This window comes from Clytia hemisphaerica, unplaced genomic scaffold (assembly GCF_902728285.1).
Source record: "Clytia hemisphaerica strain Z4C2 unplaced genomic scaffold, Clytia hemisphaerica genome assembly, whole genome shotgun sequence".
Taxonomy (NCBI): Eukaryota; Metazoa; Cnidaria; class Hydrozoa; order Leptothecata; family Clytiidae; genus Clytia; species Clytia hemisphaerica.
Window position 1 is genome coordinate 1296732 of NW_027104389.1, and position 16099 is coordinate 1312830.

Genomic DNA, 16099 nt, shown 5'->3' on the forward strand with positions numbered 1-16099 from the left:
TTAAATCTCACAATAGGATATATAAATATAAATTCAGTACGCCATAAGTTGAAAGGCCTTGATACTTTTTTGGAAAATAATATAGATGTTTTAGCTATCTCTGAAACTAAGCTTGATGACGCTTTTACAACCAGCCGTCTTATTCTTCCAGGTTACAAAACAAAACACCCCTGCGCTTAGGACTATTCTGATTCTAGTGGAGGTCTGCTGGTTTATGCAAGATCTGATATTTTGATGCATCAGCTTACATCTTTTGTTTTCCCTAAAGGTATCGAGGTCATTCCTTTTGAAATCAATCTTAGGAAAACTAAGTGGTGCGTTTTTATGATTTATAGAAATCCTACAATTCACAAATCTAAAGAAAAAATCCAAAATTTTTTATCAGTTCTTTCTGCAGGCTTAGATTTTTATAGTAGATCTTATAATAATTTTATGGTGGTAGGTGATTTTAACTTGGAACCTGATAACGAATTACTAAAAAATTTCATGAATGCTAATGATCTCTACAATCTGATCAAACAAAAAACCTGTTTTGAGTCAGATAATGGCACCTGCATTGACTTAATTTTAACAAACAGGAAGCATTCCTTTCAATTTACAGGTGCCTTAGAAACGGGCTCAAGTGACTATCACCTTCTTATCCATACTATGATGAAATCTACTTATGTAAAATTACCCCCTGTACGAAGGAAGTTTAGGGATTATAAAAATTTCAATTCTGTTATATTTTTTAAACGAACTAAATTGTCAACTTAAAGATAGAAATATTTGTAGATTATAGCTTATTTTGAGAAAATTTTTGTAAATTTATTAAATGAGCATGCACCATCAAAGACAAGGTTAATCCGCGCTAATAATAAGCAGCATGTAACCAAAGAACTCAGGAAAGCCATTATGCTCCGATCAAAACTAAAAAACAGCAAATAATACCAAAAATCCTGAAGATGTTGCTCGTTATAAGCGTCAGAGAAATTTTGTCGTCAATATGAATAGGAAAGCCAAGAAATCTCTCTTCAGTAAAAGTGACCCAAAACAATCTCCTAAAGGCTTCTGGGACACATTCAAGCCTTTCTTTTCAAATAAGGTCAATTTGTTGATGAGAGAATTCAGCTCATTGAGGATGATAGCATTTTTATCTCGAAATATAGATATTGCTGAAACCTTCAATGAGCACTATCACACTGTAACTGAACGCTTAGACGTTCCTCGTTGGAATTCTGTTAATGGTGAAATCTCGGACAACGTCAATTCAGCCATAGATAAATTCTCTTGTCATCCAAGCATTATAAAAATTCGCGAAAATAGGCAAGTTACTGACGCGTTTGAGCTTTCACTAGTAACAAATTCAGAAAACACTCAAGGTTATAAATAGCCTGAACGATTCTAAGTCAGTCAGTGGTGATATTCCTACTAAGATCATAAAGTTAGCCAAATTTGTTTTGTGCTCCTACACTGACATCGTGTTTCAACCACAGTCTTGAATCACAACATTTTCCTGATAGCTTGAAGCAGGCTGATATTATCCCAGTCCATAAAAAGAAAAGCAAGCACGACAAGGATAACTACAGACCCGTCAGTTTGCTCCCTTCCCCGGCAAAAATCTTTGAAAAAACTAATATCGAAACAATTAAACATTTTTCTCGAATCCTTCTTCTCTACTAAACTCTGTGGTTTTTCGCAAACAGTATAGCACACAGAGTGCTTTACTTAACATGTTGCGAAAATGGCAGATGTCGCTTTCTAATTCTGAGAAAATTGGAGCAATTCTGATGGATTTGTCTAAAGCCCTTTGGACTGCTTGCCTCATGATCTTCTAATCGCTAACTTCATGCGTATGGACTTGGAAATAAAAGCCTCGCTCTTATCCATAGCTATCTTTCAAATAGGAAACACAGGGTCAGAGTGGGTTCATCTTACAGTAGTTGGCTACCTTTGCTATTTGGAGTGCCTCAAGGATCTGTTTTAGGTCCAATCCTTTTCAGTGTTTTTATCAATGATTTATTTTATTTTGTAAATGAAGATGACCTCTGTAACTTCGCCGATGATGATACTCTTCATAAATGTGCTTCTTCCTTGCAAGAAGTCATTGAAGCCTTAAAATTAGACTTGCAAGTTATTCTTGCTTGGTTTGAACATAACTCTCTTGTAGCCAACTCGGTGTATCTAAGGGCTGATTCTTTGAGTTTTTCTCTCTTTCTGGCTAAAATTTCGATTTGGGTGTATCTATGACAACGAGAACCAAATCAATGGGTCTTGGCTTTTTCGTATAGGTTTTCGAAATAAAGAGGTTATTATACAATATAAATCAATAAATCAATAAGACATAAATAAGAGTTTTCATTATGAACAGTTTTGGGCGCACTTTAATCTTGAACACCCCTTGAACAATACTGTTTTTAAAAGCCATTTATCAAAGGAAATTTATTATCTATCTACTAAAGGTTCATTATATCTATTGAACATTTGCTACTCTTTTAATTTAATTAAATAGGTCTTTTATATCCTATAGGTTCCATTTAACTCTATAGTTCTATTATCTATTGAAAATATTGTTTGCTCGTTACGTCAAAAAGAGATCTGGAAGGTTGGTCTGTAAAATCTTATCAGCAACAAAATGCTACCAAATTACCTTTAAATCGTTTTTGCATGGATAATATCAAAGTCTCTCGGAAAATTTCGCTTTCAACAAAAAGTAGTGTAAAGTAAAATAAGAATTTTAACAATTCGCAAAGGTTTTATCGGCTCCAAACAATGGAATTGTTATTCTATAAAGGCTTACGTCAGTAGAAAAATGAAATTTTATTTAGTCCGATTTAGTGAACTTTCAGCGCCAAAACTTCTCATCTATTAAGACTTTTCTATGCGAATTATTGAAAACACATTACAAAACATGGGTTTAAGATAATGTCAAATTTTCAATGCCCAATTAGAAAAATTACTCATGCAATTCAAGAATTCACTTAAAAATTGGAGAATTCTTGCATTTTTCCACAAATTAGTAATTATGTTTTAATAATTACCTCGATCATATATACATAAAAAAACGCGAAATTTAATGGAGACTTCAAATATGTACTTTGTTTTGCCAAGATCGAATATTAGAATAATTTTATTTACGATTTAAAAATCTATATAAAAAGTCTTTTTCAAACATGTGTGTTCGCCCTTAAATACACCGAGCAATCCGGAGAAGTTCCAGATGTTATTTCCAGGTACTAAAAATGCAAATATATCTATTGACATAGGAAATTTTTCACTAATATCTTCTGAGAATGCTCTTCTTCTTGGTGTAACTATCGACAGTGCTTTATCATTTTATACTCATATTCAGGATCTATGTAAGAAAGCCTCTCAAAAAACTAAATCTATCCTGAGAATGAGATCATATTTGAACCAAGATCAGGCAGACTTATTATTTAATAGTTTTATATTATCTACCTTTAAGTATTGCCCTCTCATTTGGATGTTTTGCAGTAAGATGGCACATAATCTTTTGACTGAAGCTCACTACAGAGCTCTTAGAGCTAAAGAAAATCTTCTAAATCTTGATTATGACGAGCTTTTGGTTAAAGCAAATCGTGCGTCTATCCATACTCAAAACCTCCAACTCATGTTAGTGGAAGTTTATAAGAGCGTCAATAATATCGGAAATAAACTAGGCTGGGACCAGTTTGAAATTATCCAGCGTGAAACAGGGAGTGATGATGAGGATAACGATTCCCCACGTCCTCCAAAACTTAGAAGAGGCGCTCAAATTAAACTTCCACTACCAAAAAATGCAGCGTTTGCTTGAACTCCTTTAACTATCGGGCAGGACAGGCTTGGAATAGATTGCCCAATGAGACCAAAACATCTGAATCATTAGAATGCTTTAAAACAAAAATTTTGAAAGTAAAAATATATTGTTCTTGCAAACTGTGCTCAATCTTTTAATGTTTTTAGAATTTTTATCCTATATTATTTACTATTAAGTAAATATTAGATTGTCATGTTGGTTTGAATTAGTCTTTTGTACTATTTTGTTTTGTACCAACCTCGGGTAACTTAATGCATGTCCCAAAAATGCATTAATTTTTCCGCCCCAGTTCCAGTCCCTAAACCATAACAAATTATACATTTTTGGAAGCGTATTTGGATGTAGAATACCGTATTCGGTGTAACTTAAATTCTATCTCAGAAGAATTTGAGTTTTTTTAAGAAAACGTGATTATGACGTCATTATTTATGACGTCATTATTTTAAAAAGTTGAATATCTCAAGAACCAATACTCAAAGCTTTATGGAATTTTGACCAATGATAGAACTCATCAAGAGGAGGAGAATTCTTTTTAAAAAATTTGAAAATTTGCTGATGTCAGCATTTTATCGCAAAAATTCGAATTCTTACAATTTCTGCTGACGTCATTAGTTTTCGGAAATACTTTCAAAACTTTTTGAAACATCTCAATGTACTTTATCACTGGTCCAAATTTCATAAAGTTTTGATTTATATTTCTCGAGATATTTCAACTTTTTGTATTTATGACGTCATCAATCATGACGTCATAATTAGGTTTTCTTAAGATATCTCTAATTATACTGTGAAAGAATTTAAGTTACACCGAATACGGTATTCTACATCCAAATACGCTTCCAAAAATGTATAGTTTGTTATGGTTTAGGGACTGGAACTGGGGCGGAAAAATTAATGCAATTCTGGGACATGCATTAAGTTACCCGAGACGTTAAATAAAGAATAAATAAATAAATAAATAAAATAGGCAGACACTGTTTTGATGTGAAATATGTGTCTGATATGAAACGGGAGCACTTATGTAAAAAGAAAACCTTTAACATAAAACATGGTGGCCTTGAAACCCTTGGAATTTCAATTTTTCAGGCCATTTTTAGCCATTTGTTCTGAGAAAATCTTTTCGTACGCGCCGAATAATATGAAAAATTCACTATGGTCAAGAGCCCTTAAAATATAACCTCATAACGTTAGTTAAAGAATTGAAAATTGATTAATGACTTGACAGTCAGTGGAAAGATTTCTTTTAAAGGGAAAATGATTTCACAGATTGTTAAGTCTCACTAAAATCGTTAACAACTATATGTCGGGTGTCCCAGAAAATAGTCCCCTCTTTGAAGTGAATTTTTTCGAGTTCTATGAACTGTCAAGGAATCAATTCTTTACTGTTTGCATTGAAAAAGTAGAAAAAGGGCGAAAAATGAAGGTATGCAATTTATTGCAAGACAAATAGAAAGAATTTTCTATTCATCGAGAATGTATTTCCATTTTTTCCAAAGCACTTATTTACAAGATCAAGACAACCATTCCTGAAAAAGCGTTTCGAATCATTCTAGCTTCAAGATTAGCTGCGCGGACCTGCCTGAATGATAGAAAAGTGCCCAGTAGTAAAAGTTCAAATTAATTCGCTAGTGGACAGAATCAAGTAAAGCAGGGCCAAATTTGGAGGTTAATGGATCACTCGTTGACCAAAAATGATCAAAACAAAAAACGATCAAAATCTTGAAAAGTGGATTTTTGTCAAATTTTTGCAATTTTTTGTTAACTTTACTTACTTTACTTTAGGCATCCACTTGGGGTGACATGATGTGTTCCCTCCATCTATCTCTGTCGTGCATCAGCCGTATAAGTTCCCTCTCTTCCAACCCAGTGTCTTCATGTATCAGTGATTTAATCGTTTTGGTTGGTCGACCTCTTCGTCTAGGCTTTTCAGGTTCCCAGAACAAAAGTTTTGTTGCAGGTTCGTTACCACGTATGATATGGCCAGCTAGGCGGAGACGGCGGATTTGAATATGACTTTGCTGATTGGAGGTCGCCCTCCGTAGAGGACTCTATTGGTGGTATGTGATTGGGGATTGATGTTTTTCACCCTTCTCAGCATCCTTGTGTAGGTCCCGTCAATTTTTCTCTCGAGAGATTTATTGAGGGACCAGGCTTCACATGCATATAAAAGGATCGACATGATTGTCGCATCAAAGATTTTTAGTTTCGTTTTAGCAGAGATTTTCGACTTCCAGCATGTATCAAGCCTGTTGAGAGCAGACCAAGCTTGTGCCATTCTCGTATTGACTTCAGTAGATGTTTCGGAGTACGAGCCGAGGTATTTGAAGTCTTGGACCTTTTCAAGTTCTGATCCATCAATGGTTTTGAAGCTTTGGTTGTTTGTTGAGTTGATATGCAAGTATTTGTTTTTTTGTATATTCAAAAACAAGCCAATAGATTGTGTTGCTAATTCAACTTTGTGGAGAACACGCTCTGCCTCTTTGATGCTTTCGTCAATTAGGGCAATATCGTCTACGAAGTCTAAGTCGGCAAGATGAATTGAAGGGTGACGGCGGCTTCTTCGTCTAAACAAAGTCAATCCATCAGAACTCTTTATGGCCTTTCTTAGTGCGTAGTCCAGAACGATGATAAATAAGAAAGGTGCAAGTGGATCGCCTTGTAATACCCCTGTTTCGATTTTCAAGAGCTCAGTTTCACCTTCCTGAGTAAGAACTGTCGCAGAGTTGTTTTCGTACATTATTCTGATGGCATCTCTTCAATTATTCGTCTGAGGGCAAGGATCTGGGATGATGTCGATCGAGAGCTACGAAACCCATTTTGGTTTGGTCGAAGTACTTTATCAATTTCAGGACGCAGTCTATTTAGAATCAAGCGATTATAGATTTTAGCCGAGACTTGACTGAGACTGATTCCGCGATAGTTATCGGTTTTAGTTAAATCACCCTTCTTCGGAACAGGTACGATAGCAGACAATCCCCACTCAGGAGGTCGAGCGCCATCTAGAGTTACATTGCAGAAGGTAAGAAGAATTTCTTTACATTTAGGGAGCTTCCACAGTTCGAGTGGAAGACTATCGAGACCGGGTGCCTTGTTGTTTTTCATTTGTTTGATGGCTGATTCAATTTCCGTCATAGTAAAGTCTCCGGTAGAGATGTTTTTCGTTGAGTTCAAAAATTTGTTGAGGATCAAAAAGTTCGTTTTCATCGGTGGTAACGTTGTTAAGAAGTTTCTGGAAGTGGTCTTTCCAAGTTTTTAGTCTATCGTCTCCTGAAATGAAACAAGTAGAGGGCTTTTTCTTTCCCGAGAGTTCCTTAACAAGTTTCCATCCAGGCGTTTTTTGAGCTGTTTGTCGATTTGGACTTGTCAAATTCGTCTAGGATGATGTTGATCCTTGTTTCCTCTTCTTGGTAATGTGTTGCCTTGAGGTGTTGTTGTTTTTGACGATACGTCCTCCAGTGGTGCGTTTAACACTTCCGTGCGAGCTTTGGCGACACTTTCAGGTTCTATGGATACATTTCTTTCTTTGTTAGGTGGGACTGTTTTTGCCGTGTTGATACATTGTACAGTAAAGGATTTATACGATTTGTCCGTACAGTTTTCCCCAGTTTACTGATAGATTCTCGTTTATCGAGTTTGCTGTAGTTGGATCAGCTAACTCTTTTCCAGTTTAGTGCCTTTTGACGGTTAGTCTTTGGGGCACGGAGGCTTAGCTTGCACTTGGTCACGACGATGCGGTGGTCAGAACCGATGGGATCAGAAGAAGAGTGTGCTTGAGAATCATGGATAGTGTTTCTCCATTTCTTTCGGCAGAGTATGTAGTCAATTTGGCTAAGGTCTCCGGTGGGAGATTTCCAAGTCCAAAGGGAGCTTGTTCGTTTTTTGAAAGATGTGTTTGTGGAGAATAAGTTGAATTCTGCAATGAACTCTTGGAGATAATCACCATTCTGGTTGCAGATGCTATGGTATGAAAAGTTGCCGGTTATACAGGCGTTGAAATCTCCACATATTGCGAGGAATGAATGACTTGGTATTGTAAGAACTAGGTTGCGCATTTCAGTGTAGAATCTTTCGATATCTTTTTCATCGTAACCGCTATGTGGAGAGTAGCAAGATATTATGCTGGATTTTGGGTTACCTCTGAAATCAGCGATGATAATACGATTTGAAATCTTTCGAACTGACGACAGAATTGGTAGAAGATCTGTTCAGATGATGATTCCTACTCCGCCAATAGTTGCATTGTTTGCTGCTTTCCAGGCGGAAGCAGTGAATAGTGTGTAACGATTCAATGGTTGAGCAATTATCTCAGGGTCGTTTGCATTATGGAGAAAGCGATGTTCTTGGATAGAGCATATTGGAATGTTGAATTTCTCAAGGTGGACGACTATCTCTTTTCGTGAGTTAAGAGAGTTCAGAGAGTGCGACAATTGAGTTGTGCGATGTGAATGTGATGCCTTTGGTTAAAGAGTCCTTTCTTTCTCCTATCATCGGGAGGTACCCTCCTTGTGGGGTTTGGGGTATCGCCGTCATTGGAATCGATTGTCGATACAATAGGTTGGAAAGGACGAAAATCAGGGGCTTCAACCCTGGAGCGATTTAAAGAACTGTTCATGTTGTCTAATGGCTGAAATAGCAGCGTTGAGTAGCCAGTTCTGTTGCTGCCTTGCGGTTCCCAGCTAACTTGGGCGATGTGACTGAATGAACACGTTGTCTCAAAACCAAAATATTAGTCTGTCAATATATGCTAAGGAGACTTCAACTACCCGCAAGAATAGAGGTTTGTTTGTTTCACTACATTCGTCTGGCTTCTCCCCTCCCCAAGACCTGTTCGGCTTGGTTGAACCTACCCCCTACCAGGAGATGAACTCCCGCCGACATAGCTCTCCGGATCGTAGAGGCACACAAGCTCCCTCACCAGCGACAAGGTTTAGTGAAAAGAAGGAGCAGGAGTTAACTTTTTGGCTTAAAATCTCGCTGGAAAGACTCACTTTTTATTTTATTTTGCTTGAACATGAAGCCCAATCCAATTCATACGAGCTAGACCAAAAATGACGATTTCAAATTCAAACTGGGCACTACAGAAGGGCTTTGCCCTGTCCAACATAGCCCATGACCAATATACTCGACATTGGCACTTTATAAAGGGTGAACAGTTCTTTGACAAAATTTACTTCAAAGAGGGGGAGTTTTTTCTAGGACACCCTGTATGAGCTGATATATGTTGAAGCTTAACAGGAGCATGTGTGCTCTCCATCTTCGATTCTTTGTATGAATAAGATTTGCGGAATGAAATTGTGTCCGCCTCAACAGGTTAAATTTCAGAGAAAGCTAAACTGTGGTGCTATCACGGTATATATAGACATCCCTCTCACATCCTCGGTGAAACTTTTTCCCACAGTGGGGATAAAATTTTCTATTGCTCCTAAGTCGAAAAATCCGGTGGGGATGGTTTTAGAATGCAATTTTCATTGAATTTTAAATGGGGATAAAATCAAAGTCAATTTCCCAGTTATGGATGGATAAAACTGTAGGGTATTCTTCCCACCGGGGACGAGATTTTGGCCGAATTTCCCAGCGGGTCTGTGAGATAGGGGTGTATATTTTTTTAATAAATTGATGCCTTAGAATCAGATATAGACGTGCTGCTGTTTTGTTATCGAAAATTTCCACAGGTTGTCCTTTCATTCAACTGTCCTAATATTAAATAAAAACTCAATCAGAGATGTCGATTCTTTCTCATTCATAGCCATAAGAGAAATCAACAGAATGAGTTTTTTAATTTTCAAGAAAAGTAATATAGTGATACTCGAGGTGGTACTTCAAAGTTAGATTTTGCGGCAATCATAAAATCGTCAAAAACGAAATTGTAAGAGCGAATTTTCTGTGATTGGCTGTTATGATTGTATTGTAACACACTTCAGAAATGAGTTTCCGAGTAGTTTCAAAGAAGGAACGACTATGGACCATTCTACTTTCTCACTCCATTTGTTTTTCTTTGATTGTATGGCGAATGTTGATCAACCTCAACGAAGCTGGATATGAACTGAAAGATCCTAAATATATGATCGGCGTCTTTTTGTCGGCGATCGGTGGGATCATTTTGGTGGCTTCATCTCCAATCATTTATAAAGAAGGGTAAGTCTCCCATGATTGTTGTTTCCAATCCCTTTATAAGTCTAATATTTCACAAAACTGGCAAAATTGACTTTTTAAAACTTATTGACACAGGTTTTTCTTTTGAAAGGTATATTCTCAATACCAACAATGGTCTCATAAAACGATTTTGGCAAGATAGGAAAGTAAGGCCTACATTTTTGGGTTGATGCACTTTGTCGACTAAAGGGGCAGGGATAAACTATACTGGGTAAAATAAGAAAGGGAATAGAAAATCTCAAACAAGGTCAATAAAAAGTGGATAATTTTGGAGGCGTGATAAATTTAAGTAGGTAGATAAGTCTAGGGTGGAGTAAAACAGGAAAAGAAGGTTCGTTCCAAACTCAACTGGTGCTTTTTCTCGTATAACGCAATGATGGCTGTAAGCTCTACACAATATATTTTCCACGTTTACTATACTTTCAACACGGACGATAGCATCGTCTAGACAGTGAAGTAATTCTATTAAGGCTCTGTTTCTCCTTTTCACTCTTAGAAGAAAACTGACCAGCGTGAATCTATCCAACTTGGCGTTTATTTGTGCAACTGTCGGTCAATATGGAATTACAATACATTGTGCTCATGTCAATGCTTCTAAAAAGACGTCTGACATCAATTGCAAGAGCTGTATGGTAAGTCCTTTGCAGAAATATTGATTGATTTTTACTGTATTTAGGGTAATTTCAAAATCACCAGTATTTAAGAATTGGTTGTAGAATATAAATATGTCGTGGAGGGATATACAATCTTTTTCCAATTTGAAATTTCCGTCCGAACGCACCTAAGAAAGTGGAGTTCTCATTTCCCTATCTTACTTTCAGACCATAGAGGACCACGACCGATTTACATTTTATGTTTTGTTGATGACCTTCCCAATGCTCATATTCACTGCAACTATTTATCCATATCCTAAACATAACAAAGATGCGAGACACTATGGAGATAACAGAGAAAATCAAAACAGGAGGAAGACGAACCGAAATAATGAGATGATGCACCAGCAAAACAACCATGGACACTATCATTGCACTTATCATGCTACGTTTGACACCCTGGATTACGCTGACCTCGTGTTTGGGACAGTTGGATGTTTTCTGAACTACAGCTCAGGCTGGTTGGCAGCCTATTATGCCATTCTCGGAATTTCGCCATTTTTAACGGCTTTCAGTTACGGATTGGAGCAAAGGATGATAGGAAATCTGTCGGGGATGCATAAAGATCTTATACTGACAATTCTTAGACTTTTGATCAATGACGTTGGGTTTTTTGTTCTGAGAATGACAGTGATGGTCAAAGAAGGATTTGCTCATCCAATAATCATTTTCACCATCAAAGAGGTGGTCAGCTTTTTATTTAGGACAGGGATGATCTATAAAGCGCACTCAATCACTGAGAAGAATGCTACAGACAAAAGACAAACAACGACAATTTCTGTGAATAATAAACCTGCTCCAAATTTGAAAGCAAAAAAAATTGCTTTCCGTCAAGATGAGTTCGTAATGTGGTAGAATATTTTGGCTTGCAGAACAAACATACGGACAGATCTACTATAGACTCGTATGGGGATACCTTTTTTACCCAGGGGGGGGGGTACTTAGGCAAATGGAGGGTACTGTATGTCCGCCCTTAAGGGTACCTTTTTTGGACTTCCAAAGTCCCGCTAAGGGTCGGAAAAATCAGAAAATCTAATTTCAGTCCCACTAAGGGTCGGAAAAATTGGAAAATTTCAACTTTTTACCCCCTGAAAGATCGAAATTTGGTCAAAATTGGTCAAATTTTTCCCGCTAAGGGTCGTAAAATTCCCAAAATTTTCCTTTGTTTTCTCCTTTTTAGTCCCGGTAAGGGTCCAAAGTTCAAAAGTCAGGCGGCACGCCCCCCGTCAGCTCGCAACCATAGTACCCCTCGGGCTTTTTTACGGGTTAAAAACATCTCTAATGGATGTGAAGGAGTAAGGAATCATTTTTTTAGTTTTTCACTTTTGTAAAATTTAAGTCATCGTGAATAAAATACAAAAGTACGCAAAAAAGTTTAAAAAACAAGTTGTTTTGAAGAAAAACATTCATTTTTAGTCTCGTCGTGTCATCATCATGAAAAGGTCAATCGCTTCAACAGACATCATCCATCAACACTTACCCTTCTCTTTCTTTTTTACAAAGTCGACATTTTACAGCTGCCATTATTCTCATGAAACACGCATTTATACATACATACAAAATACTGTAGTAATGACATGATTGAAAGTAGATCAAATCTTTTGACTAAAAGTTTGCACGTAAAATACTTGAGAATACCAAATCAAGAAAGGATTTGAGATCAATGGAACAATTTTTATGTACAGGTAAGTACGGCTTGATTTTTGTTACCATGTATTGTCTTTTCTTCGTCGTTCTTTGTAAGTAAAATTTGGTAAACAGCTCCAATTTTACCCAATCATGTATTATAAGCAATCAGCAATCATAGTGCAGTGATAGAGCATCTGGCTACGGTATGCAAGAGGTGGTGGGTTCAATCCTCGGCCGGGTTTCACTTCGTAGTTAGTACAAAAAAGGTATTTGATGATTCAACTTTATGAAATTATGAAATTAAGAAATTAAGAGTAAATGAAGGGTAAGTGAAGCAATCCACAGAGAAAGTGACGTCCTGTCCTAATTTTGAGCAGGTAGCTATCAGAAAAGGAGCCTTCGGACTGCAGTCGTAGACTTAATTACTTCCTATTATGCCAAAGAAGCTAGATATCTGACTTTAAGCGTCCCCCAGGCTTCACTGATATAATGATCGAAACAACTGTGATATCATCAGTTTAGCTTAGCACCTCTTCTCGACTTCTCAAAACACAGCAGAGTTGATTCATTATCCTAGTGCATATAAGGAGGATTCTGCATTGGGCTCTTCCAGAAAAAAATCGTTCATGGGGGTGGAGAATATATTAATTTTTTCAATGATCTACCACTGGACATTTTGATTTTTCACCCCCTGGACACGTGTTTTACCCCTGGACAAGCATCAAATCGACCCCCTGGACACCCAAAATTTACCCCTGGACATTGCCAATTCACCCCATGGACATCGTCATTTTCAGAGTTTTTTTAATATCCCTATACAATATATCTTCCACCCTCTATGAAGTTCCAACCTCTAGTTTTTTTTCTGGAAGAGCCTATTCTTATAGTTTCATCGGGGTCAACACACAAAACCCTCTCAATATTTTTCTAACCTACTAGTTATCATATGGACTGTAAGGTTTACAATACTCTTTTTTCAAACAGATCAAAGCTGAAAAAAGAATGAAGCATTATATCAGAAGATTCTTAATTTTGTTCCAGTGCATATGTCTGTTCAGAACAACAAACACTTTCTCATGCGAATCCGCACAATGCAGAGAAGCCTTAAACAAAGCTACGAAAGCCTCCGGAGCTAGTATGTGGCGGACGGACCCTATCGGAAGCTTGAGGTTGTATTCTAATCTTTTTGATCTGTCCAAACTAAAGAACGATCAAATTCGGATCAAGAAATTACCGAAGTGCAAGAAACATATCAAAACGAAATATTTTACAACCTTCAAAAAATATATGTAAGTTTTTCTAATTCACACTTAGCTCAGACGACTTAGTTAAAAATCTCCTGGGTAAATGCGTAAATAGTGAGTTTGGGATCTTCCTAAAAAGGACAAATTTCAAGTCTAAATTGGAGTTACCAGTATGCAAATTGATGTTACTTTTTTTGACGGAAAAAATTGGTCTTTACGTGAGATCTTATTGATTGGAAGATTTGAGAAATTGCATATAGACTTAACATGGTTTCAAAAAGATTATAATACTTTATTTTTTTGTAATGATTGACACTATTTAGGCCACCAACAGTTTTTCAAGGGTGCTTTAAACTTCACTCTTTTGACGTTTTATATCACAAAATGGGCGTTTTATTCCTGCTGTGACTAACTGAAACCGTTTAATCTGCGAAACAACAGTTAGCTAAACTTTTGCCTGCTTATATTATGATTCGACAAGCAGAATTTAAAGCTTACATTTTACTAACCCAAAACATTTTAGCAATATAGAAGGATAATATATGATGCAAAGTTCCTCGCTCCCATCCGTCCAAAAACTCAAATGAAAACCAAGATAAATAAATGATTTTTCTGCTAATGACATTTTCATTCCACCTCTTACGCAATTTTCAGTCTATCTATTTCATCTATTTTTCTCTTCATAGTAATTTCGTAGAATCTCGATCGAAGATCCGTGGTGTCAAGAAATCCATCATTTCGGACAATGGTTTCTATCACAACGTCACTTTCTCACCTCCTTATAAACTGTCTGCAAAATATCTTAACACCATGCAATACTTCTTGGACGGGGGTTCAATTGCAACTTCATTTGGTGAATGTTTAGTTTACGATATTCAACTAAACACAACAGGCAAACAACTTCCAAAATTTTCAGCCAAATTCATCGAAATGATTAAAGATCTTTATAAAGCGGCTTACATGAATCAAAAGCATCAAAAAAGAATTTTCGAGAAATTCCGCTATTATTTTGGTGATTATTATTTCGGACGCGTCCAAATAGGGATGCAATTTTCGTACACCAAATCTCTCCCTGGAAACTCCAGAACACGAATCAAAAGACGGGAAATCAAGAGCTGCAATCACCGGAAGCTTGCCAAGAGTATCAAAACTAGAGTCACCAAGAAATACCAGAAAGTCAAATGTACATGGAAAGGGAAGAGTAGCAATGGGGAAAGTACCTACCGCGTCAACGGAGGCTCTTTTAAAGAAATGAAGAAAATGCGGAATGACGAGATAACCGGAAATCCTGTCCGGTATACCTTAATTCCGATTACGGAACTCTTGACTGATAAGTTGTTCAAAAGAAATAATATTAAGGTTGATGATGAAATCATTCGTAGCGCCGCCATCAACCAGTGGCTGACACCGGTTTATCATGATAAACTTAAAGATTATACGGTGAAGAATGAATGTCCTGTCGGTTACAAACTGTATGGGAACTGGGAACGACATAATTGCCAAGGTAACCAATAATAACTTAGCAACATTTTTCTTCTTTTGTCCCTTTTTGTACTATACTATACTTATAACTTTCCAACCCATACATTCCATGCTTTATTTACGTTACTGATGAACATCTGAGATTTTCACCTTTGATGCCTACTGATAGCGTCAGATAATATCTTAGGCGTTCATCAGTGACGTAAATAAAGCCTGGGATACATACATGGGGAGGAAGTTACAAGTATAGTATGGTATGCCAATAACATACAGGGAACGAGGTTGGTAACTTCCTTGATTAGCGGAGAACGGGGATCTCAGCAGCAACCAATCCATATTTTCATTTTTCAACTGTTGGTAAAAAGTTCGTTGTCAAGAAGACGAGATTTTTTCAAACCCGTACCCCGGATTCAATTTGACCACTTTTTGTTTGAACTGTGACGGACGTGATGCTATCAGAATTATAAACAAGCAAACTTAGGAACTGGGTACTTATTGTGAAAAATTTTCATCCTCTCCTCATAGAGTGCTCGATAATTAATAGGGCAATAATGAAGATTGGCGTGGAGGCTCTCATTATGAATCTTACTTTTATCTAAATATAATAACTTTTAATTTCTTAGACTGGGGCGAGTGGAAATGCAATGCGAAATGTGGGAAAGGATTTTGGAAGAGTCGACAGCGATCTTGTTATGGATGTCTTGGAAGGACCTGGGAACGAAAGAAGGAAGAATGTTATGCAGGACCGCCTTGTGAAGGTAAATGTTGCTCAAAGTAGCACTTGATCTTTGGCTAACTTTCCGCCCACGGGTTCTTTCCATACACCCAGCTCAAAGAACTTAAAAGGTAGTGTCAAAATTTTTTATCAAAAGAAAGCTAAGGGTTTGGATACTTTTTATCTGAAATGATATTTTCGAACTTTTTCATTTTCTACAGGGAACGAAATGCGAGGATCATTGCAGACATATTTCATGATGGATGGCTTATGATTGGAATTAGGAGATTGAGCTTCCAAAAATATTGATTCTGCTGATGAAAAATGATGACATTTTTCCTTTAATTTATTGACGTTATGTAAAAGGTAGAATTTTTTAAGAAGTTTCCAATGGTTAATTTTGATGATGTTTCGTGGTCTCGTCACCCAG

General features: G+C 36.9%; 2 protein-coding genes across 2 annotated transcripts; both read left to right on the forward strand.

Moving 5' to 3' along the window:
* The first annotated feature begins 9583 nt into the window (after window positions 1-9583).
* On the forward strand, window positions 9584-11801 carry LOC136819601 (uncharacterized). Its single transcript, XM_067075832.1, has 3 exons — window positions 9584-9928; window positions 10443-10578; window positions 10768-11801. The coding sequence occupies exons 1-3, from the start codon at window positions 9717-9719 to the stop codon at window positions 11452-11454; spliced, it is 1035 nt and encodes a 344-aa protein (XP_066931933.1). The 5' UTR covers window positions 9584-9716; the 3' UTR covers window positions 11455-11801.
* Window positions 11802-11933: 132 nt separating this feature from the next.
* LOC136819599 (uncharacterized) lies at window positions 11934-16000 on the forward strand. The gene is made up of 5 exons (XM_067075830.1): window positions 11934-12284; window positions 13213-13517; window positions 14159-14976; window positions 15578-15712; window positions 15891-16000. The coding sequence occupies exons 2-5, from the start codon at window positions 13231-13233 to the stop codon at window positions 15941-15943; spliced, it is 1293 nt and encodes a 430-aa protein (XP_066931931.1). The 5' UTR covers window positions 11934-12284; window positions 13213-13230; the 3' UTR covers window positions 15944-16000.
* The last annotated feature ends 99 nt before the right edge of the window (window positions 16001-16099 follow it).

Coding starts and splice junctions, on each gene's coding strand:
- LOC136819601 (XM_067075832.1), top strand. CDS start 9,717: ATGAGTTTCCGAGTAGTTTCAAAGAAGGAACGACTATGGACCATTCTA. Junction 9,929..10,442: donor CCAATCATTTATAAAGAAGG/GTAAGTCTCCCA, acceptor TTTCACTCTTAG/AAGAAAACTGACCAGCGTGA. Junction 10,579..10,767: donor TCAATTGCAAGAGCTGTATG/GTAAGTCCTTTG, acceptor TCTTACTTTCAG/ACCATAGAGGACCACGACCG.
- LOC136819599 (XM_067075830.1), top strand. CDS start 13,231: ATGAAGCATTATATCAGAAGATTCTTAATTTTGTTCCAGTGCATATGT. Junction 13,518..14,158: donor ACAACCTTCAAAAAATATAT/GTAAGTTTTTCT, acceptor TTCTCTTCATAG/TAATTTCGTAGAATCTCGAT. Junction 14,977..15,577: donor GGAACGACATAATTGCCAAG/GTAACCAATAAT, acceptor TTAATTTCTTAG/ACTGGGGCGAGTGGAAATGC.